Source organism: Coptis chinensis, chromosome 5, assembly GCF_015680905.1.
Source record: "Coptis chinensis isolate HL-2020 chromosome 5, ASM1568090v1, whole genome shotgun sequence".
Lineage (NCBI taxonomy): Eukaryota > Viridiplantae > Streptophyta > Magnoliopsida > Ranunculales > Ranunculaceae > Coptis > Coptis chinensis.
The window spans coordinates 97,487,417-97,510,591 of NC_141460.1; the positions used below are offsets into that span (position 1 = coordinate 97,487,417).

General features: G+C 36.6%; 4 protein-coding genes across 15 annotated transcripts; 2 read left to right on the top strand and 2 right to left on the bottom strand.

The window, feature by feature from the left end:
* On the top strand, positions 1-4,059 carry LOC147500681 (cystinosin homolog). The gene is made up of 8 exons (XM_086562303.1): positions 1-408; positions 498-630; positions 1,914-2,003; positions 2,103-2,227; positions 2,731-2,773; positions 2,920-3,037; positions 3,148-3,197; positions 3,779-4,059. The coding sequence occupies exons 1-8, from the start codon at positions 290-292 to the stop codon at positions 3,923-3,925; spliced, it is 825 nt and encodes a 274-aa protein (XP_086418429.1). The 5' UTR covers positions 1-289; the 3' UTR covers positions 3,926-4,059.
* A 135-nt stretch (positions 4,060-4,194) lies between these two features.
* Positions 4,195-9,253, top strand: LOC147500682 (cystinosin homolog). Of its 11 annotated transcripts, none has more exons than XM_086562295.1 (9): positions 4,195-4,674; positions 4,765-4,938; positions 5,023-5,155; positions 6,405-6,550; positions 6,859-6,983; positions 7,855-7,897; positions 8,004-8,121; positions 8,274-8,323; positions 8,875-9,253. In XM_086562295.1, exons 4-9 carry the CDS (start codon positions 6,461-6,463, stop codon positions 9,025-9,027), a joined length of 579 nt encoding a protein of 192 aa, XP_086418421.1. In that variant the 5' UTR covers positions 4,195-4,674; positions 4,765-4,938; positions 5,023-5,155; positions 6,405-6,460; the 3' UTR covers positions 9,028-9,253. The 11 variants fall into 11 exon arrangements, with proteins under 11 accessions (XP_086418421.1, XP_086418420.1, XP_086418426.1 ...); XM_086562294.1 differs by having other exon boundaries at positions 6,461-6,550; XM_086562300.1 differs by lacking the exon at positions 6,859-6,983.
* Positions 9,254-9,509: 256 nt separating this feature from the next.
* LOC147500683 (uncharacterized) lies at positions 9,510-11,889 on the bottom strand. Of its 2 annotated transcripts, XM_086562305.1 has the most exons (3): positions 11,466-11,889; positions 10,436-11,419; positions 9,510-9,951 (listed from the first exon to the last, which is right to left on the bottom strand). In XM_086562305.1, exons 2-3 carry the CDS (start codon positions 11,411-11,413, stop codon positions 9,736-9,738), a joined length of 1,194 nt encoding a protein of 397 aa, XP_086418431.1. In that variant the 5' UTR covers positions 11,414-11,419; positions 11,466-11,889; the 3' UTR covers positions 9,510-9,735. The 2 variants fall into 2 exon arrangements, with proteins under 2 accessions (XP_086418431.1, XP_086418430.1); XM_086562304.1 differs by having other exon boundaries at positions 10,436-11,874.
* Positions 11,890-15,619: 3,730 nt separating this feature from the next.
* On the bottom strand, positions 15,620-21,644 carry LOC147500684 (SNF2 domain-containing protein CLASSY 4-like). Its single transcript, XM_086562306.1, has 4 exons — positions 21,436-21,644; positions 19,388-21,316; positions 18,151-18,309; positions 15,620-17,634 (listed from the first exon to the last, which is right to left on the bottom strand). Exons 2-4 carry the CDS (start codon positions 21,278-21,280, stop codon positions 15,712-15,714), a joined length of 3,975 nt encoding a protein of 1,324 aa, XP_086418432.1. The 5' UTR covers positions 21,281-21,316; positions 21,436-21,644; the 3' UTR covers positions 15,620-15,711.
* Positions 21,645-23,175: the final 1,531 nt, after the last annotated feature.

Consider the following 23,175-nt stretch of genomic DNA (forward strand, 5'->3'; position numbering starts at 1 on the left):
AGAAATCATATTGGAAACTTACAAAATTATGTATGAAATCACATAAGCAGACTAGATTCATTTTATATATAAGATATATATTAATAATTTAGTAGGACATGAGATTTCAACCTCGAGTGTAACTAAAACTGAGAAATAAACCCGTGATACTCGGTTGCAGAGAATAAATCCCTACAATCGTTTTATCCACCGTTGATCGTCAATACAATCTCGAGATTAACAAAAACAGTTAAAGTTAGTTAACTATTTTTCTCCTTCTGCTTCCCTTGGTTGAAAACTAGAAAAAAAGATGTCATCTTGGAACTCAATCCCACTTGAAATATCATACCAAGTGTTGGGTTGGATTGCTTTCTTCTCTTGGTCATTTAGTTTCTACCCTCAAGCTGTTCTCAATTTCAGAAGAAAAAGGTAGCCAACCATCTCTCTCTTTTTTTTTTCATTGGCTCATTTTTTTGCAATTTGCTAACTTGCCCCATTGCTTTTATGTCTTTTTCAAGTGTGGTGGGACTGAATTTCGATTTCTTGGTTCTGAATTTGACAAAACACTCATCATATCTCATCTACAATGCTGTTCTATTCTTTAGTCCTACTGTTCAGAAGCAGTACCATGAAAAATATGGATTCAATGAGGTTGGCCCGCTTCCTTCTCTTTTATATGTTTGTGTTTTTATATTTGTGCATTTTTATATACATCACACTAAAATGAATGAGCTGGATAATGGATTGAATAGAGGTTGTGTGTTGAAATAAGTTAATAATACTTATGGAAGGAAGAGAGGATACTGGTTGAGATGGACTAAGTCTGGAACATCTAAAGGCCTTGGTTAAAAGTGACTGTTGAAGAACAATATTTGTTCAAGGGGACTAGCTCATAAGTTCTGCAAACACTTAAGTAGCCATTTTGGAATGTTGCATTTGGAAACTTGTTATTTTATTTCTGATTTTCGTTATTGGAAAATCTATCTAACTAGAATACAGTGAGGCAGTCTGGTTGATCTTATATTCGTGGAAGATGACCAAAAATTTTTCCTGACTTCGCAATCAAATACTGCCAAGAGGAGATGCTTGAGAACGAGAGGATGGGGAGAGTGAGGAGGTGTGCAAGAACGAGAAAGGGTGGGGGGAAGAGAGAATGATGAAGCTTCAGCTCTATAGATGTAATTTGAGTGTTTAAGTTGAGGATAAAGTGAGAAAGGACACAGACGAAGACAGTATTTTTTAAAAAATTCTATCCTGACTAAAACAACCTTTCAATGGTTGGTCTGATTATGAACTAAACTTGTTTTCTGTTGTTTCTCACCTGTTTCCTCGCTTGAATTCCTGGTCTCTTTTTGCTTTACCATGCTTAACTTGCTCCCCATTTTTATTTATTCTTTCATTTCCCAAAGTTGTTTTTCCTTCTTGGATCACCAGACATTTGGGGTATGTTTAATTTGTTGGTTCCATGGTTGGCACTTGAATATGAAAATATGCTGGGGGAGAGTGTGCTTTGGGCTAGAGTTACATTCCATGTAGCTGGAGCCTGGAATTGATGAGAGTGATGGTACTCCCAAATGGAGACCAGTACAATGTTTTCCAGTTTTTTTAAGTTGTCTTGATTTACGTTTAGTTTTTAGGTCATTTGTTACACGAGTCCCCACCTCAACCAGTATCCTCACTGCCAAAAGACAAGCTACTTCATATGCTTTATGATGTGGTAAATTTATCTTTCTGGCCAGATTATTGTTTGTCAAACATAGTTATGCTCTGTGTCAAGGATATCATGTTCTCAAAGGTTTTTGTTTTGGGAGTTTATACTGTACTCCATTTCTCAGAATGCATGGGAACAAATTATTCGTTTTGCTATAAACACTTATGGTAATTTTGCATCAGTTTTGTTGAGAGATTCTGACAGAGTTGTGTGTGCGCTGCAGATGATTCCAGTAGCTCCAAATGACGTAGCTTTCTCAATACATGCAGTTCTTCTCACAGGAATCACCCTTATTCAAGTTCTCATATACGATGTAAGTATTGCTATCTTCATCATCTATATTAAACTTCTCATTTTCGGTTCAAATTTGATTGAGTTTCTTATATGATGAAGTTTCATTTCAATTGCTTAGCGCGGAAGCCAGCGGGTCTCAAGGACTTGTATTGCAATCTCTTGTGTTGTGTGGATTTCTGCCTCAGTCTGTGTGTTCGTGGCCTTGCCAAGCCAATCTTGGCTTTGGCTAATTTCTGTGTTTAAGTAAGTTTTCATGATATTGAGTTTCTCATCACAGGTTAGCCAATGGGGAGAGTAGTTAGTAACAAGAAATATTGAAAACTGTAAAAGAATATAGTTTGTGTTGTTATGTGATATGCAGAACCACAAATATCTCAACTTACTTTTCCTGTTTGACAAAGTGAGGCTAGATAGTTATTGCAGACCTGTACGATTTCAATACTGGAAAATCTTTTCATGTGAGATGTTGCAAAGATGAGTGTTTCACTCACTGTTTTTAGCACTTGCCTTTTTTTTGGCCTCTCAATAAAATGGGAAAAGTCGATCTAAAATCTATTTAGCATTAGATATAGTAATATTATATTATATTATTGAATAAGAGAAACAAGAAGAAAGAAAAAACTATACGGCCTTAGTTAGTTTCAGCTTCTCTCACACAAATATAAGAAAATACTAGGCTTTAAATGCTAACATATTCATTTTTTTGTGACGTCCTTATAGCATATTCATTTTTATGATCATTGCAGTACAATACAAGTCTTCATGACAGTCATCAAATACATTCCCCAGGTTCGAGACGATTCTAGCTTCTTTTCTCTCTTTAAATTTAATTTGGCAAAATGCTGTACTATTATTACCTTCTTTGGCCAGATCTTCCAACCTTTTCACATAGTTGACATGTTGTCTGTTCTTTACATATCGGTGCATACATCTAGGCCATCATGAACTTTTCCCGAAAGAGCACCGTAGGATGGAGCATTGGTAACATATTACTTGATTTACTTGGAGGTGTGACAAACTATGGACAGATGGCTATGCAGTCCATAGACCAAGGTGTGCTTCGCAATGTTATTTTAAGAAGAATCACAGTTTGGAACTGTTATGATGCTCATGCACTATATAGCACTATAATGCTTGTTTGTTTGTTTTTTTTTTGTTTGCAGGTTCATGGGTAAACTTTTATGGAAATATTGGGAAAACTCTGCTTTCTTTGGTATGCATCATTTTCTATTTACACTCACTGGATTGCAATGTATCTATCTAACTTTTCACAAACGAGTTCTAATATGGTTTGTTGTGTGGTAAACACAAATCAATTTTATATCCCACCCCCTCCATATCATAAGTGGAATGTTTGCTACTAATTGCCTAATTCTCATCTGCGTGAGAGTTAGTTTCGACATCATCTGTGGTCAGTTTTTAACCTAAAAATAGCATTCAATTGGTGAAGCTAGGAAAGAACTGGTGGATAAAAGAAAACTATTTTTTGTGAATTGAAGTTGGTGAAACTGAATTCCATGTTGTAAAGAAACAGCTGATCGAGTCCACACTGTTGCTTAGTAATTTTGTGTATACTCTTTCCTATTGAACGTAGTTACACATCCTTCCAAAAATGTTGCTTTGGCTCACCTGATTTGACAAATTGAGGAAGTGTTTTACCATCTATTTCTATGTAAGAAGGGTTCTTTTAATATTGAAGAAAATATATAAAAAATATAAAATTTGTGAAAAAAGAGGAAAAGGAAATGTCATCTCAAGCTTATACTGTTTGCCTGTGTGATGATCTTTTTGCAGGTGTCTATCTTCTTTGACCTTCTATTCATTGTCCAACATTATTTGCTGTATCCATCCAAGAAAGAGAAGGTTTCTCCTGAGGCCGATGAGGAAAGCACAGCTCCACTCATCAAGTCCTCCCAACCCTTGCAATCCGAAAATGTATGAGGCTTAATCAGGCTTACCGTCTGTTTGCAGAAACTACAAATAATGTAATACAATGGCCTGAATTTGACCTACTCATTTGTTCCCTCCTTATGTATATTTGATATAACTTGTAAATAAATCAGAATTCATGTCCATTCCTTGCATATATCACCATCATATATATATGTATATTCTAGAGTCCCAAATATATTTCTCCCAGAGCATTTTTGTTCTTTTTGTTTTCTCCAGCAAGGAGCTACTTCTTTAATTAACCAGAACTGCTGCAAATACCAATCAACTGGGACTGACTATGTTTCAGTCGAAGGACTCTCAACCTACTTGTAAACTTCGAAAGATTCCTTAATTGCATGTGGTTTTGACCTCTGTCAGAGTGCTGGTGGTAACTGGTAACATTTTCTTGACGCCCAAATAACAGGTTGGATAGTGAGACTGACAGAGTACTCCCCAGCTACAGGATGATGAGCTCATTGCCAGGGGACTTCTCCTCTCCAGAAGACGCATACCTGTAATAAAATTGTGCCGAAGAAGGCTATCACGCACGAACACAAACAGCGGCTCACTATCACTTTCTGTGCAACCCATTGCATGGGAAAAACCGCTATGAATTTTTTTGAGTTCAATGATAATACCAACATGTTTGCAAGTCTTTCTGGAAACAGGAAAATTGATCAAAACCAACTTGGCTAGTCCTCAAAAGATTGCACGGAGCCACACATGGCTCTATGCCTCTACTTGATATTCAAGCCCCCGTAAGGACAGATTTAGTTAATTTAGTTAATTCAGTGCAGTTATATTCTGTTTGGTTATTTTTTTGTCATCATTTCTAATTGCCCTCTCAGGTGAAAGTTGGTGCTGTTTCCAAGTTATCAAACTGGGTGTGAGTGAACAAGAAGAATGTCATCTTGGAACTCAGTTCCACTTGAAATCTCGTACCAAGTGTTGGGTTGGCTCGCTTTCTTTGCTTGATCTTTTAGTTGTTACCCTCAACCCATCCTAAATTTTAGAAGAAAGAGGTACAATTTCCCAGTTTCACCAGTCGTATTATGTGTTCTTTTTTAGTTGTTAAAAAGCATGCTTCATTTGCCTGTTTCTTCAAGTGTGGTGGGACTGAGCTTCAATTACTTGGTTTTGAATGTGACGAAACACTCATCATATCTCATCTACAATACTGTTCTCTTCTTTAGTCCAACTGTTCAGAAGCAATACCATGAAAAATATGGATTCAATGAGGTTGGTTGGTTGCTAGCTTCTCTGCTTTATTTGTGTGATTTTGGTAATTTATACATTTCAGTATAAATGCATGTTGTAATAAGGCAAAGGGCGAGGAAGACCTGAGAGGATATGGACTATGACATGACATGGCAAACGAAGAGTGAGCCAATGAGGCAATGAGTAGATTGGAACAATTACATGCATGGCCTTGGTTATAATTGACTGTTTGAAAGAACAATATTGTTCATCACTTGAGCTAATACTTGCCAGTTGCCGCAAAACTTAGATAGCCATGTTCTAGGAGGTTTTATAAGTGGAACTTGTTACGAGCAATTCTTGTTGAAAATCTGTCTAATAACTAAACTGACATTGTTTTTTTATGGTTCTTGACCTTGCCTCACTTGAATAAGTTGACCTCTAGTTCCACTTAACCCACATCAAGTACAAAACTTATCAGTCATTCCCTGTTTTCATTCCTTGTTTCACTTCACAAACCAATTCACCTTCTGGGAACTATGGTTCAGCTGGACATTTATTTTGGGGTTGCATAGTTGGCTCTCGAAGAAACGAATGGTCAAGGGGACTTTTCACTTTGTCTTTCAGTTAATGGTCCATGTAGCTGGAGCATCTAACTGATGAAGATGATGTTACTCATAGTTGTAGATGTAATGATGCTTTTCGGTTTCTTGAAGTTATCTTGATTTATGTGTAGGAATCAAATCATTTGGGCGAGTTCCCCACCTTCAACTTCTATCCTAGTTGCCAAAAACAATCTTTAATACTTCAACTCAACATAGGGCAGTACTTCCTTTTGCCAACTTTATTCCATGTCAAGGATACTGTCTTTTCTAAGAAATTTTCATGGTAGAGTTTAAATCGTACTCCTAGTTGCATAGCACATGAAACAAATTATATTATGGTTTCATTATTTCACTATACTCTATGAGCATATTGTCAATGCTTTCTGCACATAGTTCCTGTGTAACTTAGGTGTCTGATTATATATGCTTTGAAGATAACACAAAAATTAACCAGGACTCATAACCTAGCTAGTCAGAATTTGAACTATCATCACAAGGTCATGAGAAGCTTTTCATGTGGAAATCAGAGTTTCTGCTTTAAATCGATCTACAGGATAGGCTGTTAATCTGTTATGCTAAGGTCAAACTACCACACAAAAGGGGAATACAAAAGAATTTTATTTGGAAGCTTCTTATAAAATGCTTTTCAGAAACAAAATGTTTATTTGTGTTTACTGTAAATATAGGTGAAATTACGCAACAATCGGATTGAGAAATTCTGACAGCATTATGGGTGCTGCAGATGATTCCCGTCGCGGCAAATGACGTAGCGTTGTCAATACATGCAGTTCTCTTTACAGCAGTCTCCCTGTTCCAAGTTCTCATATATGATGTAAGTAGTATTATCCTTCATCAGCTATTAAGTTGCTTTCATTTAGATATGATTGAGTTAGTTAGGTGATGAAGGCCCTTCTTGAAAAAAGAAGAAGAAGAAGAAAGGTTTAGAAAGAAAATTATGTCAATGCTAGATTGAATTACAATGGGCCATTCAGAGGCTTAAATAGACAACTACAATACATAACATAGAAACATTTGTGAATAATACTACTTACATCATATTCTAATTCTAGATAATTCTATACATACTAATTTAGTGCTCTCTAATGCACTTTATTATCTGAACACCTTTCAATTGCTTAGCGTGGAAGTCAGAGGGTCTCAAGGACTTGTATTACGATCTCTTGTGCTGTGTGGATTTCTGCTGCTGTGTGTGTAGTTGTGGCTTGGTCAAACCAATCTTGGCTTTGGTTAATTTCCGTCTTTAAGTAAGTTTTCATTTATCATCATAAGCTAGCAAATGGGAACAGTAGTTAGTAACAAGAAGATCCAACCTTTGGTGCTATGATTTTTAAGATGAAAAATAGTAAAAGAATGTAGTGTTTGGCTTCAAAGACGTGCAGAACTACCAGTCTCAAGTTACTTTTCTATTTGGCAAAGGTAGAGTAGATAGTCATTGTGGACTTGTTCCATTCCAATAAAGGAACATCTTGCCATGTGAGACGTTGCAAATGAAGGAAAATGCTTGTTAAAGCCTACTGTTTTTAGCACTTGCCCTATCACTTAAGATGCCCTTCAAATGGGAAAAAGAAATCTAGAATAGTTATTTATTGAAGTATTTAAAATCTGTAATAGCAGTTGCGCTCATGAATAGGGAATAAAGTGATGTAAGAGATGCACCCCCTTTGTGTTGCGACCTGGCTTTCATTGCTGATGACGCTACCTGTTTGTTTACCAGTTGAGTCTTGTCTGTTGATGTGGATAGCACACTTCATTTTTTTGTAAAACTTGCATTATCAAACTATCTACAACATTATTTCACTTCATTTCTTGTTTGAAGTGTGCATTTTAATTGATCTAGTCTTTTCTTTTCATCATTCTTATTTAGGTCTCCAGGTTGACTAGGATTTTTTATTATACAGTTATGTTTCAAACATAATCCCATATTAGTTCTCTATTCACAAAGACCAAGTTCTGTTAGAGACACAGGTGAAAAGACCAACTGTTAATTTCTAGGGTTTTAATAGGTCCAATGGAATTTCAGCCCTGAGTCTACTAGTCCATTTAGAATCTATAAGCTGTAGTATTGTGTCATTGTGTGGCTTCATTATAACATATTTGTTGCTATGAGCATTGCAGTACAATTCAAGTTGTCATGACAGTCATCAAGTACATTCCCCAGGTTTGAGGTTTCAGATACTTCTAGCCTTTTTATTGGTGTTTGTTGTTGTTGTTGTATGCAGTTTGCCGAGTTTTATGATTGACCTTGAATTTGTGCTGAAATTTAGGCCTTCATGAATTTTTCTCGAAAGAGCACCGTAGGATGGAGCATTGGTAACATTTTACTCAATTTATTTGGAGGTGTGGCAACTTATGTGCAGATGGCTATGCAGTCCATTGATCAAGGTATGTAATGCTGAAGGATACATATGTAATATATGCTATGTATATATCCTTCACATGCATGCTACACCAATGTTATTTTACCAAGAATTACAGTTGGAACTGTTAGTCTGTTACCAAGTTTCTGCACTAAACTATCATCCTTGTTTTTGCAGGCTCATGGGTAAACTATTATGGTAATATTGGGAAAACCCTGCTTTCCTTGGTACGCTCTGCTTTTAATTTAGAATTACCTTTTCATTAGAAAAGCACTTCTCTGCCTCTCTTTTTAAACGAATTCTAATATAAGTGATGGTCATATCTACGTGTACTCATATGGTACCATAATTCAATTTTCTATCGTCATTCCATTTCAAATTGGGGAATGCTTGCTTTCGATTCTCATTTGCATGAGATTTGCTCTCGACGTTTTGTGGGGTCAGTAATGAAGCTAAAGTTAAAATTTAGTAAATAATAAATCAAAGTTATCAAGTAAATCGAAGTTTTAGAAAATGAACATTTCATGTTAAATAGACACGTTAACTAAAATCTTTAAGGCTGGAATGCCCGAACTCCATGTGCCCCATGGTTTACATAATGTTATGTTCCCAATTATTTACACTAACCTGGGACACTTTCGAAGTTGCCAACTCTTCAGTACATATAGAACTGCAGAACTGCTTAGATCCACCTGATTTGACATAACAAATTACCAGCAGTGCATCATGATCAGGAGGTGTTTAAAGTTTTAACATCAGTTGAACTGATATTTTGCAGGTATCTATTTTCTTTGACCTTCTCTTCATTGTCCAACATTATTTTCTGTATCCTTCCAAGAAAGAAAAGAGTTCTCTCGAGGACTGTGAGGAAATCACTGCACCACTTGTTAAGTTCCCCCACACATTGCAAACAGGAACAGATGAAGCTTAGTCCCCCACACATTGCAAACAGGAGGATGAAGCTTAGTCCCCCACACATTGCAAACAGGAGGATGAAGCTTAGTCTGGCTTGTCACTGTAAAAATCATCTGACGCCCTTCCAGTCTGGGTTCATGTAAAAACTTAAGCATATTAGATTACCAGTTCCGTGTGTAATAGTAATTTGTTCTCCTTACAACATAAAAGTTCTGTTAAATGAATAAAATATTCAGTAATCATGTGCATTGCCACTGCAATCTAGAGATACTGGCAATAAATTGTGTCCGATACAAAACACACACACACACACGGTACCTGTTCGAGTAGCACTAATTGTTGGATCCATTCATTAGAAATAACAATTTTAAGTTACATTAGTACCACACTACCACAATATGTGAATTCATCAAAACCAAGTCGGACATTCAGAAGGATAGCTTTCATTTTAACCTAAAAATCCTCAGCTTGCACAAAATTTGACGACATGAGCACAACTTTCAGAAGAAATACGCATGACCTTTCATTTTAACCTAAAAAATCCTTACAGTTTGCACAAAATTTGACGACATGAGCACAGCATTCAGAAGAAATATGCATACATACGCATAAAACTTGATATTCAGAGAGTCCAAGGTGACATGCTCCCTTGAAGTTATACAAGTAGAATACAACAGTATAATTGCTCAAACTCTGACTGACAATCCATAAGATTAAACAACATTTATTTTACTCCTATTATTGCCATAAGAAGCCGAAGTTTATCATCGACTTCGGACAGATCCAATGGGTCCTTGAATCCCATTGGTGCTTCCACACCAGTGAAGATGTAAAGAGCTTTGAGTTCCTCTGCAACATTAGGCTGGATATCAGCTTTGTAACCCACTATCTTTCGCATTGCAAAGATCATTTCCCATATCTTTTCCTCGCTGTAGATAACCTACCAACAGAAACATGCACACAGTCACATATATATATTCACATAATGATTGTTATAAGATTTTGGTACAAGGAGGATAACAAGCAATTGAGCACAAAGCTTCCATTCAATCCATTGTAATGATGTAAAAGAGTGATTGGATATAAGTACTTTCGTCAACGGTCAACCTATTTAACGACCTTCACTGGCACCACCATCATGCCTTTCTTTAAAATTGGTCACATATAAGGTTCACTACAGGTAGAATATAAACTAGGATCTATATACTATATTGTAAAATGGGCTGGCTGGAACGCAATTGAGATCCTCTAGCCATAAAGTAGAACTCGATCAGTCGGGCGAAGGACCTACTTCTACAAAGAAAGATTTCTGGAACCGACATTTTACATTTCCACTCCATCACATAGACTACCTAAGCACTTTCATAAACTGACTACCAGTGAAATATTATTCATTAAGTAAATTAAAAATTAATTGTCCTGACCTCTTTGGAAGGAATGGTGGTATTTACTTCAGAGACCGCAGGTTTGATCTCACTCCTTTCTGATGGAACTGGATGCAGCACAGAGTCTGCACTTTCCTCGCCAAGTACATCTGAAGGGCGCTCCTCAGTTACACATAATGATGAGGGCTTTGAGCTTACTTCTTGAGGTTCGATACCAGCACCGATGGCTGGAGCAACCCTGTTTTCACAAATTTCAACCCCCTCATAATTGTATTGCTGAAGAGATGGAGTTTCTTTATCATATAAATCTAGTCCACTTTCATCAGCAATTTCCCTGGAATTATCTTTGTTTATGGTGATCCTCACCCTTTTTTTCTTCATCCGTTTTTTCTTCATTACAGGTTTCTCTACCTCAATTGGGACATCGTTAGCTTTCCCAATTCTTCTTTCCTCCACCATTTGCTTTGTCTCAACAATTGGTTTCATCTCTTCTACCATGTCATCTAACTTTTCATCATCTCTCCTTCCTTCAACCATTCCTTGCACTTCAATTGTTACCATTTTCTCATCCAGGACTCCATTATTTTCCTTATATCCATTTTCTTCAACACCCTTTACTACCTCTTCAACTGTTCTCTCCTCTCGTGTAGGAATATCATCATTCACCCCAAAATATAACACACCTTCTTTCATTGGCCTTTCTTCTTTTCCTTTAGACTTTTCTAATACGCAGTCCTCATTTGTTACTTCTTCACCTCCATCAGCTTCTCCCAAGACTAAATTTTCCTCTTCAATCTTTTTAACGATCTCTTTCACTGGTATCTGCGCCTCTTCGACGACAACTACCCTGTTCTGTTTTACCACCAGATACTTCTCTTCTTCAATGTTATCAAAGTAATCTTTTTCCTCTTCCATTGGTTTCCCGTCCTCTTCATAGTAATTAGAGCTCTCTTCAACTGGCCATCCTCCTTCTTTTTCCCCTCTCATTTCCCTTTTCATCTTCTTCAACCGATCCATTCACATCTTCATCCTCAATCCTCTGAGTTCTCATTTCTAGTGTCTTCTTCACATCTTCTTCAAACTCTTCCTCCTCCATATCCATTCCACCCACCCCTTCTTCACCATATTCACTTGGGGATGATGGTAATGGAAGCAACTTACTCATAATCTTTTCAGTACAAGCATAACTAGCCAAAACAAGACCAAAAGGTACAGCAAAAGCAAAACCAACTGTAGAAACTAATAAAACTGGTGGAAGAACAAACGGGGCAGATGTAATAACAATACCTGAAATCACAATCTTCTTCCCTACCCTCCATATCACACTACTCATTTTACTATTTCCACCATCACTTTCATACTCATCTGCCTTCCATTCTTCACTTGTTTCTTCTTCCATTATCACAACAAACCCCTCAAAATTCTTAAAATTTAAAGAAGTTCATCACAAAGTGTAGACCCTATCAAGACTGAACCTTATTTTTTTGAGTTTCTGAGCTTTGTAAATGACGTTTTTAAGTTCAGTTACATGCAACTTCAGGTTGGACACGTGTAAAGAGTTGGGGAGGAGAGAGTGTTTCCATGCATGCAAAAGTTACGCATTTCAACGTGGCGAGGAACGAGGTGACCAGCTGCCCATTTGTTTTACAGCCTTGCTTTTCTTGTCCTTTTTTGGTTGGGAATAAAACCTACTGGGCCTAAATCACTGGGCCGGAGGCCTTAGGCAGACACAATTTACATACAAAAACGAACTTTGTACAACCATACACGTCTACACGAGGACTTGAGCAATAGGAGTTCAGTATACATACATAAACATTTGGGCTTTCTACTAACTACTAATCTACTGGAAATGTCTAAAATTATTTTATTGAATTATTAGGACATTACACCAAGTTAAAACTTAGCTCTCAAATACGTGATCTATATCTATTTATTCCTACACCTTTTCTTTTTCTCCATAACTTTTTTTTATCAGATTTAGCAGGTATTACTAGTATATAATTTTCTTCCACCATTATGAGATCGTATCATGGGTTAGGAAAACTCTTACATATTTTGTTGATTTAATATTTTTCCTCTTAGAAGCATATATACACGCATCTAAAGGGTTTTGTGGATTTTATATGTTTTTTGGGATTTGTTCGATATCAACTTTTCTCAAATGGGGCACCCAGTTTGGTTTGATCTAGTATTTGATCAAGTAAAATATCCCTCTCCTCATCCTGGATTACAAATAAAAAATAAACACGGCAGTTTAATTTTTAGAAATAAGATATAAACACGACAAAAAACACACAATTAAAATATGTAAAGTACAATTACCTACAAATATCAATAAGTATTATCCATCAAATATTTGATCAAACCAAACTGGGTGCCCCATCTGAGAAAAGTTGATATCAAGCAAATCCCAAAAAACGTATAAAATCCACAAAACCCTCTAGACATGCATATATGTGCACATATGCTTCTAAGAGGGAAAATCTTAAATCAACATAATATGTAAGAGTTTTTCTAACCCGTGATATGATCTCATAATGGTGGAAGAAAATTATACTAGTAATATCTGCTAAACCTGATAAAAAAAAGTTCTGGAAAAGAGAAGGTGTAGGGATAGGTAGGTATAGATCTAGTATTTGATGGATAATACTTATTGGTATTTGTAGGTAATTGTACTTTACATATTTTAATTGTGGTTTTTGTCGTGTTTATATCTTATTTCTGAAAATTAAAATGTCGTGTTTATTTCTTATTTGTAATCCAGGATGAGGAGAGGGATATTTTACTTGATCCCATTGATATTGGACCGCATTTATGGTTTGTCATTTTTGTGTTCGGAAGTACCCTTTCATGGTTTTGCTCTTACTTTTCCATTCAATGTTCTCAAAAAGATGTTATTTGCTTCTCTAGAGACTCCTCATCCATATACAAGTGTTAACGAAGTTATACTAGAAGTATATAAGCAGGGTGGGTTGAAGGGATTCCTTTTTGGTTGGAAACCTTTGTTGCTTCGTGGCTTTTGAGTGGTGTGGGTTGTTTCGTTGTGTATCTCAATTTTGAGTGCAACATTCTAGAGAAGGTTGATTTGGCATTCAAAAAATTGTTTCGTGCCTTTTGATCAGTGGTGTGGGCTGTTTCGTTGTGTATCTCATTTTTTAGTGCAATATTCTGAAGAATGTTGATTTTGGCATTCAAAAAATTGTTGTGTTTAATGAAGTTTAAGACTTGGAACTAAATGGAAAATGGGTGCAGTCAAATCTTATTTTGATGATGAACATCTTTACTAGTGTAAATGTGCCTTGGACGTAGGGATGGAGCTAGAATTCTAAGCCAAGGGGTCCGAAATTATGTGCACGCCCCACCCCACCCCAAACAAAAAAAGTATGCAATTTTTTTTTTTTTTTTGTTAGAAAGCCTAAACAATAAATATCAACAAAATTATATATTTATTTCAATTCACAAAACTAGAGTGTTAAGAATTTAATATGGACTGACGAAATTAACTACTTAAGCACTTAAGCCATTAATTGATATACTATGTCTATATATATCTACTTAATCTAGTCCACAAGTCTACAACAATTCACTAAATTGTTAATTTTCTATAATGTTATAAGTCTATATAACCCTATTATCATGTGAAGAAAACTATAAAAGATTAACATTGAAAGTAAAAAAATTATCTTGTTTTTTTGTTTTTTTTTTAAGTGGGAATTTTATTGATAATGATAACGAGTTTTACAAATAATTAAGACAAACGTGCAACAAACTGCACTGCAAGTCCTTTATGAATTTATTTTTTTGTTTTTTTTGGTAGAGTTATGACGCTTGTTTAAGAATTGAGAATGAAAGAAAGGAGACAGAACTTACGAGTTTGTTATAGGTGATTAAAATTATACAAACGGACCGGTTGGGCATTAGGCATTTGGCTTTTAATCTCATTAACCCATCAAACATTTAAAAACACATTTGTTTATTTTTAATGGTTTTGGACTCAAAATAAATGATAATTGATAATTTTGTATGGACAAAAAGAGAAGTTAAAAAAACGTTAGTTTATTGGAATGTTTTTTATTAGTTTTAATTTTAAATTTTTAAATTTTTTTATTTTATTATATTCTCAATATAGTTGTAAACATATAATTTTGGGGTAATGGTTTGAAAGTTTGCTAAAAAAAGTGCGACTACCTCCACTTTATATCTTTGAAGATTTTTCTAGTCAACTTGTTTTACTACCTAATATATATTTGCCTGTTATACCCAGTTATTTGGTACCAGTGGAGAAACCAAAGTTAGGCATTGATGAAAGAAGTTTAAGAGCTAAAAAACATACATTCACTGATTCACAGATCAATTTCCAGACACAAGAAAACAAGTTGAAGCACACTTGGTTCGGGAAGTAATTTTCCGTGTGTCAAACTTCCAAGCACAAGGGCCTATACATTTTGGGCTTTTCGCTAGCGTCCAATTTCGTTTGGGCTTATAACTAACATCCACATGTTTTGGGCTTTTTAAGTCTCATCTCTCGTCTATGGGTTTCACCATTCATTAAAAACAGAAAAAATCATGTTAAGAACCCCCCAACAAGTTTCATTAGCCAAATTACAGATTACAAACCTCCCTAAGTGTGTGATCGTTGCAGGAGACACAAAATTCATATAAATGTATCTAACCAAAAGGAGTTCTAACAAAAGCTTCAAGGAACATACATACTAATCTTCTACTGGCGAGCCTCGAACAACAAACATAGGCTATAGTGCTATACAATGACCAGTCCCCTAGATTAAAAACCTTTTCTACAGCTATAAAATCCACTGTAAGACTATGGAGCCCCATAGGTATCGAATTGGATGTGAAGAGATTGTGTATACAGTATACTGCTCTCTTGCGCATAGCAATTTGCAAAAGGTGATCCACCTTATTAACAAACACAACCTCCAGAGGGCGCACACATTTAGTTGAGAAGGTGGTGAGGTTGAATTACATGCATAACCATCTGAGCTCCAACTCGAACTACTTACAGTTCTAGATGGATACCAACAATCTGAAGGTGGTTTCAGCTAATGCAAAGATTGTCAGAATTTACCTGTGGGCAGTTTGGAAGAAGAGTTTCTAGGATCGGACCAGGCATATATACTGTGAGACACATCTGTAACTACCTTCCTGACTATGGATATTGTCCATTCATATTAACCAGCACCGCAGATTAGAACACAATAATTCGTGAAAATACTTACTATACTGCATCAAAAAATGAAGCACAAGTTTGTATAGAGACTTAATGGAGAATATACAGAACAAATAAGCAGCCTTCAGAAGTATGTATCAACCAAATTGGACTCTTTAGGCTGGTATATAATCTCCTTGAACATGTGTTTGAGTTTTGTGTTTGCAACCATTTCTTGCAAAATTGCATCATCCTCAGTAGTCAATGAACCATTCAGTTTATCATCATGACTGTGTGTAGAAGCAAAAACCAACTCCGACAAACGATCCTTTAAATCTTGTCTACGATACTTATCTCCTTCCATTGTCCCAGATGTGATGAGATGGTAGGCAAACACAACCTTCTTCTGCCCAATTCGATATGCTCGACTTATGGCTTGTCTCTCAACAGAAGGGTTCCAGACAACGTCAAGAAGAACTATGCGAGAAGCCCCAACTAGATTTATTCCCTCACGACAAGCCTTAGTAGAAGCAAGCAATACTTTCACTTTGCTAGATGGGTCATTGAAATTATTGATAATAGATTGACGAAGCTTCGCTTTACATTTCCCTTCCATCTGTAGAACCTCCTCACCCTCCGTCCAATTAAAAAGATCTTTCAACTGTTCTTTTATCAAGGAGAACGGCTGAAGATATTGACTGAAAACCAAAACCTTCTCCTGCTTTGCTTCGCTCAGCCGGATAAGTTCCAAAAGAAAACTTGTTTTCACTCCTTCATAAGGATCCAATTTGAATTTATTTGATGTAATCTTGTGAATGAAACTGATATCATCCCTGGAACGACTACATTTTATCCACAAGGATGGATGGACAGAGACCAAACAAAGTGCGTGTTCTAACTCAACTTGGTTCTTTATATCTCCAACTTGCTTAAGAAGTTTCATTTGTAAAGGAGGCGGCTTTAAAACGATCACACAGTCCCTCAATCCAGGCAGGTTTTCCTTCAGTACACTGCCTCTGTGGACATGAACAAATGGGGAAATGACAGTTCTGATTTGCTTCAGTAAGCGACAATTATCGTCTTTGCCAATAGAGCTGGTCAGTGAAGCCCATTTCTCTCTTGCATCTTTCCTTGCATTACCGGATGTTGATCGAGAGATCTTCTGGGTTCTGGAGGATGAGAAGCTGTCCGCAAACTTTGGCTTCACCAGCCACAAGGTATTGTAGAGCTCCTTAAAATTGTTTTGAAAAGGCGTTCCAGACAGAATGATACGCCTCTCTGTTTTGCTCTTCTCCAAAGCCTTCCAGATACGAGTCCGCTTATTCCTTGGTGTATGACCTTCATCAAGGACCAACAAACTTGGCTTCCCAAGCAGAATCCTACTCATCTCCTCGACTTCATCTGCACGTAGGATTTCCCTTCGTTTCTTCTTGTCTTCATCTCTGATATTTCTTCTACCAACAAGCGTCTCAAACAATCTGTAACTAATACCTAGGATGCTCTTCCCCTTACTCCATGATAACAACTTTACCATGCGGTTCCATTTGATTTGCTGGGTTTTTCCATGTATTAATTGACGGGCCATCTCATCTTCCTTGCCAGAAAAGTCCCGTGAGTTGAGATTGTGAAATGGAATTTTGGCATTCCACTTTTTGAACTCTTCTTCCCAGGTAAGTAGCATGCTGCAGGGAGCAATGATCATTGGCCTGCACTCCTCGAACATTTTCATGTATGATTGGAGGAAGACAATGGTCAACCGAGTCTTCCCAGTTCCAGGGGCATGGGATATCACACACCCACCAGTGCCATCAGAAGGAGCAAAATTCTTTAACTTGTCAATTTCGATCCCTCCAGCTATGTTTTTCCACAAAAACTCGAAACCTTCTTGCTGATGAGGATACAAGGTCTCTCTGATTTGTGGAACTATGTCCCACACTGTACGTTTACCATGGAAATGTGAAAAGTGAGAATGACCACCTGCACCTTGTAAGTCGAATTCTTCCCACAAGGAAAACTCCCCTACATCAGAACTGTTCTTTGTGGTTGATCTTTCAGAACGGCGTTTCTCCTACAATGTGCAGCAATCAAGTTGATAAGTGACATGTTCATGAGGAACAAACTAGAACTGTAGTATGATCACATAATTCAGTGGTTGTCAAAAAAAAAAAAAAGCAAGAGCAGAAAATTCTCCAAAAATCTGGTCAGAAAAAGAGAAGAAAAATTAGCAACAGCTGATCTGTTCCATCTATCTCCAACATGAAAAACTGAGATGCACAGGACAGAAGAATTATCATTCAGCTGAGATGGCATTATGGCAATCCCACAACCATGACTTTGTTACATCTTCCAGGGGTGGTCTGTTTCACTTTTGAATTGAGTAAGCGATTTCCAACTTACACTAAGCTCAAGCCACTTCTAAGTTCTATTCAATTTTTTAATTGGGAAAATCTTAAAATGAACAAAAAAGAACCCTATAATGACAATGATTTTTGCTGGAAAGATTTAGGGTTTTCTCCATATTTCTAGTAAACTCAAAAGAATATCAAACTGGAAAACATGTTAAAATTGGACAGAGAAAACTTACAAGAGGTGGTAAAATATATTTGATCTCCGTCTGCACAAAGGAACAAAATCTGCATCTAATTCCAATTTCTTCATCAAGGATATAGTCATGCTTCCCTTGGGAACAAAGGGCAGATGGATCTGTCTCAACATTTGGTTTATTAGGGTATTCACTGTCAACCTACACAAGATCAAGAGCCCTTTTTATTTACTTGAGCAGAATTTAGTTGTACAAACTTCAAAGGCATAAACGAAGACAAACCAGACATATACAATGATTATAATGCAATATGCCAAAACAATACTCTCAACAAAAGACATCACAAGGAAAAAGAAAACATCAGAAGGAATGTGCACTGATCCTCGTTTTTATTTGATATCTTGGGTACTCGTGGAACCGTACAACTTCAAAGCAGGTACAGTGGCTAAAATTGTTCGCATGGGTACGACTGTATGAGTAATCTCCAGGCCTCATGCTGTAACAATATCCCGAGTATAAGGTTTCATTAATATTGTCAGTGTTATCAAGGGAAACTGGGACAAAGAAAATAGAAGAGTGATTGCTAAGATTGATACAACTCGCAGTTTTACCAACGCTACCAACAAATTAGAGCCTAACAGTATGTAAAGAACTAAATAAAATAAAATCTGCAGGTGCCAACTAGCAAAGTTAATAAAACCTTTGGGTGATGATACCAGAGGTCTGGGGTTCCGAAAAAAAAACTAAAAATGATATGCTCTAAAAGAAACATGCATCAGCCTTAATAAGGATATTGAAAGGACTTTATATTTACATGTGATGTCAATGTTAATTCACTCCCCTAAAGTGTTTCAATTCCTTATTCGATAATATGGAATGAGCTTGGCCAAGTATAAGGGTTCTATACTTGGCTCACAAAAACGCAAAATGAACTAACAGAAATCAACACAGAATGCTAGGTCCCATAGCATCCATTTACGCTAAACATAGCTGGGGTAGGCGGGTAAGGAACTTACTAGAAGGCTAGGCATTAGAGCTTCACCCATTACACCATAAAGTTTTGATGTATTATCAAAATAATATAAGGAAATACGAACTGGACATTATGAAAATATAGTTAATATGATAGGAATTGTAACCAAGCACAGAAATAGTCGACAGGCAACAATACTGGCTAATAACATCATACACTAAATAACAACAGAAATAATTGTGCCATCCAGCTAACAATACTACTTTGTCCTGTTGCTTCTATTTCGCAAATCAATACTAAACTTACCTGAGAAGAAACAAAGGAACCAAGCTCACAAGATCTGAGTGCAAAATCAAATTCAACCCACAACATATCCCGATATTTCTCATCATCTGACTTTTCCACAGGCTTGGGAGTTTCAACGCCAAAGTTAAACTTCACTGGACGCGGTTTGTCAACATCAACAGGTGAAACTGCTTCTTGCTGCTGGAGACTTCCACCTTTTTCCCAAATGGTACTCACAAATAGCTTGAAGAGGGGTGAATCTTTTGGCGCGTGAACGCGCTTTCTTTTTGCAGCTCCTCCAAAAACCCCTTCCTTCTTTTTAAGTATCTCCTCCTGGTCACCAGAACCGCCCTTTTGGTTCACTTTACCAATGTCTTCATTCTTACCATAATTCTCATTGTAATCACCAGTCTCTCTGCTATCCTCATCACCATCATCATTGACATCATCAAAATCATCTTCACCACTATTAGTCGAACGATCAACCTCTTTTTCATTAAAAGATATTGGGCAACTAGAAGTCTCAAGATTTTTCTTCAAGAAAGAACTTGAGCTAAGATGCGACCTGGTTCGCCGTGCTACACTGCTTTTCTCATTAGAGGTCTTTCGGAGTTTAACATCCTTTTTGGCAGGTTTAACAACATTCAATTCAGCATCACCATTATCTTCAACACTGTCATTCCCTGATGACCTATCAGTATCCATCTCATCCAAAGTAATTGGGTGACTAAATGTCCCGTCCTTTTTATTAAAGGAAGAGTGTGAAGAATAAGTTGATCGGGTCCTCCGTGCCACACAATCTCTCCCATTAGAGGTACTTGAAACTTTTGAGCCCGTTTTGGCAGGAATCAAGACATCCAATCCATCCACTTTTCTTCTCTTAAGTCTATTCTCAATACCTTCATCAATATCTTCAATTACACAGTCCTTTACAACTTCAGTATCATCCTCACTGTCTTCACTAGATTCCTCCTCTACACTAGCACAACAATGTGCTTCATCCAATCCACCTACTTTTCTTCTCTTAAAATTTTTATCATTACTTTCATCACTATCTCCATCTGAACTTACTTCTGCATTTTCAGTATCAGCCTCATTCTCCTCATCTCCATCTGAACTTACTTCTGCATTTTCAGTATCAGCCTCATTCTCCTCATCTCCATCTGAACTTACTTCTGCATTTTCAGTATCAGCCTCATTCTCCTCATCTCCATCTGAACTTACTTCTGCATTTTCAGTATCAGCCTCATTCTCCTCATCTCCATCTGAACTTTCTTCTGCATTTTCAGTATCAGCCTCATTTGCCTCATCTCCATCCTCACTAACAACTTTAGATACCTCCTCTTCATCACCAGAAAAATATAATTTATCCTTTTCCTCCTCTCCATCATCCGAACTCGATGAAGATGGAATTGCTATAACCTCAATCCCATCTTTCGGAACCCCAAGATCCTCATCGTCATCATCTTCTTCTTCCTCTTCTTCCTCCCTCTCAACACCAACATCAGATTTTGTACTACTTTTCTTTACCAACTTACAATCTTTATCACTTAAAGAATCATCAGAACTCTTCTCTCCACCCTCATCATCATCATCATCATCGTCATCATCACTATATTCTTCTTCTTCATCACTAGTATCTCCTTCTTCTACATCATCACTATCATCAGTCAAGTACTTAACTTTTTTAACTTTTTTAACTACATTAACTTTTTTCTTCTTAGAATTCTCAAAATCCACAGCCCCATCTTTATTTTTCCCATTATTAAACTGTTGGCTACTTTTTCTAACACTTGATTCAGCCTTGTTATCGCCACCTCCTTCTCTACTTTTCTTCCTTCTCTCGCACTCTTCTTTTAGAAACAAATTAAACTGTGCACGTGTTCTTCTTGCTACTGGTTTTGAAGAATCCATTCAAAGATTCAATCTTTCAATACTACTTAACTGTTTCTGTTAATAAACAATGCATATAGATTAACAACATGAAAACTAAACAATGTAAGAAGTGTCTCTGTGTGTGTGCATGGACAGTGAAGAGAGATAGAGACAGTGTGAGAAGGGAGAGAAACCTGCCCCTGGTCACGTCATTAATGGCGGCAAGGTTTGGGGAAGAGTTGCAGTGAGAGAGATGGCGCGAAAGGGCAGCCTGGCCAGTTCAGTCTGACTTTTACTTTTTTTTTTCCCTTTTTTTTTTTTTGGCTTGTCCTGTTTTTTTGAACTTGTTGGAGAACGTAAAAGACAAGTTCTGAAAGAGTTGCCTATGCCTCAAAACTTTGAAATTTTTATACTATTTTGGTTTGAGTCGTGATAAGGAGAGATCATTCTCTCTAAATTTTGGAGATATCAAGATAAATAGCCGTTGGATGGAGAAATTTTTTCTCGAGATCGAGATTGTTACATGACTCACAACTGACAAACCACACCAAACCATATAATTATGTTATCCAACCGCCGATATAAAGTGCATACTAAATTTAGAGAGAATAATCTCTCCTTATCATTTGCCTTTTGGTTTTTGATTTGTCAAGAATTTAACAGTTTTGATTAGTAATATAATAATATATGCCTATGCCTCACAATTTAATGAAACAAGAAATTGGGGTGAGTATTAGCCCTAGGTCTTGTTAAACATTTGTTAATAAAAAAAAAATTGGTATGCTGGCAAAAATAGAAGGGAATATTGGAAATTTGGATGCACCTTAAAATTAGGAAAAATTTGTAATATATGATTTTGGAAGACAAATATATATGAAATAAAGAGTTGCATTGTGCAAACTAAGTAAAAACTTTTTCGTTCTTTTCCTATAATTGAGACATATGGTTGATAGTAGTATAGTACACATACTTTGATTCTCGATTCTTAAAGGAATTGATTCTCAAGATTATTTTATTACAGATTGGCAGTTGAAAAAGAATTTATGGCTATTGAAAAAATAAAACTGGTTGAAAACATTTATGAAGACCAACCATTACTGCACAATACATTAGTTTAGTTAAACTGAACGTTACATCAGCCTTTTCAGTCTTTCAGTGACTAAAAGTTTGTTAGGTGAGAATCTAGAAAATCTCCTATAAAAAGATAAGTAAAGAGGTTCAGACTTCAGAGAGAAAGGTTTCAGTAAGCAAATCTCCTAAATAAGTAAAGAGGTTCTGAGGGAAAGTTGAGTGAGAAAATCTTTTTACAAACCTAGTATCATATATTTTCCTGCCATTTCAGTTAGAAACTTTATGAGAACTTATTTTGTGCAATCTATCAAACACATTTGACATTTCTCTGGTGCCCTTTCCATATAAGCTAACTTCTGTCCTATTTGAGTTATCTGGAAAATATTGTGTTTGCTAGCAAAAGACACTCATGACACTCATGCAGTCCATACTGTCATTCTGTCATATTGCGGGTGAAGTGGGTCAACTATATAACTGAAGTGCGCTTTAATTCTCTAAACAAAGCCATTATGCCAAAGTCCTAGTGCACCTATAAAACGCCAGTTTGCTTTTCAAATAAGTGGTTTTATTCCACATTTATTCCAACTCTAGTGGGGATTTGCATGTATATTGGTGAGGTTTAAACAGCCCCGTCGCACAGTGGCCTGGATAAGTGGATTTGGAGAGCGGTGGGTGAAACCACCTTCAAGCAAGAAAAGGTTACTTGGGGTGTGGGCAGAACTACCTTGAAATTACACTGTGAATAGCAATCAGGAAGACATCCATCACCTGTCCACATTACTAAGTCCATAATAAAACTTTTTGTTTCGATGAACAGCCCATATTTCAATTGGCATGTATGTCAATCTGTTTTTAAATTGTTT

What these genes read in the sequence shown, in the direction of transcription:
- LOC147500683 (XM_086562305.1), bottom strand. Translation starts at nt 11,413, where the DNA reads ATGGATCGGTTGAAGAAGATGAAAAGGGAAATGAGAGGGGAAAAAGAA. An exon ending in CCACCATTCCTTCCAAAGAG is followed by an intron (nt 9,952 to 10,435) that starts GTCAGGACAATT and finishes TTCTGTTGGTAG; the next exon opens with GTTATCTACAGCGAGGAAAA.
- LOC147500681 (XM_086562303.1), top strand. Translation starts at nt 290, where the DNA reads ATGTCATCTTGGAACTCAATCCCACTTGAAATATCATACCAAGTGTTG. An exon ending in TGGCTAATTTCTGTGTTTAA is followed by an intron (nt 2,228 to 2,730) that starts GTAAGTTTTCAT and finishes TGATCATTGCAG; the next exon opens with TACAATACAAGTCTTCATGA. An exon ending in GGAAAACTCTGCTTTCTTTG is followed by an intron (nt 3,198 to 3,778) that starts GTATGCATCATT and finishes ATCTTTTTGCAG; the next exon opens with GTGTCTATCTTCTTTGACCT.
- LOC147500682 (XM_086562293.1), top strand. Translation starts at nt 5,773, where the DNA reads ATGAAGATGATGTTACTCATAGTTGTAGAT. An exon ending in TCCAAGTTCTCATATATGAT is followed by an intron (nt 6,551 to 6,858) that starts GTAAGTAGTATT and finishes TCAATTGCTTAG; the next exon opens with CGTGGAAGTCAGAGGGTCTC. An exon ending in TATGCAGTCCATTGATCAAG is followed by an intron (nt 8,122 to 8,273) that starts GTATGTAATGCT and finishes TTGTTTTTGCAG; the next exon opens with GCTCATGGGTAAACTATTAT.
- LOC147500684 (XM_086562306.1), bottom strand. Translation starts at nt 21,280, where the DNA reads ATGGATTCTTCAAAACCAGTAGCAAGAAGAACACGTGCACAGTTTAAT. An exon ending in GTTCCTTTGTTTCTTCTCAG is followed by an intron (nt 18,310 to 19,387) that starts GTAAGTTTAGTA and finishes GATCTTGTGTAG; the next exon opens with GTTGACAGTGAATACCCTAA. An exon ending in AATATATTTTACCACCTCTT is followed by an intron (nt 17,635 to 18,150) that starts GTAAGTTTTCTC and finishes TGCACATTGTAG; the next exon opens with GAGAAACGCCGTTCTGAAAG.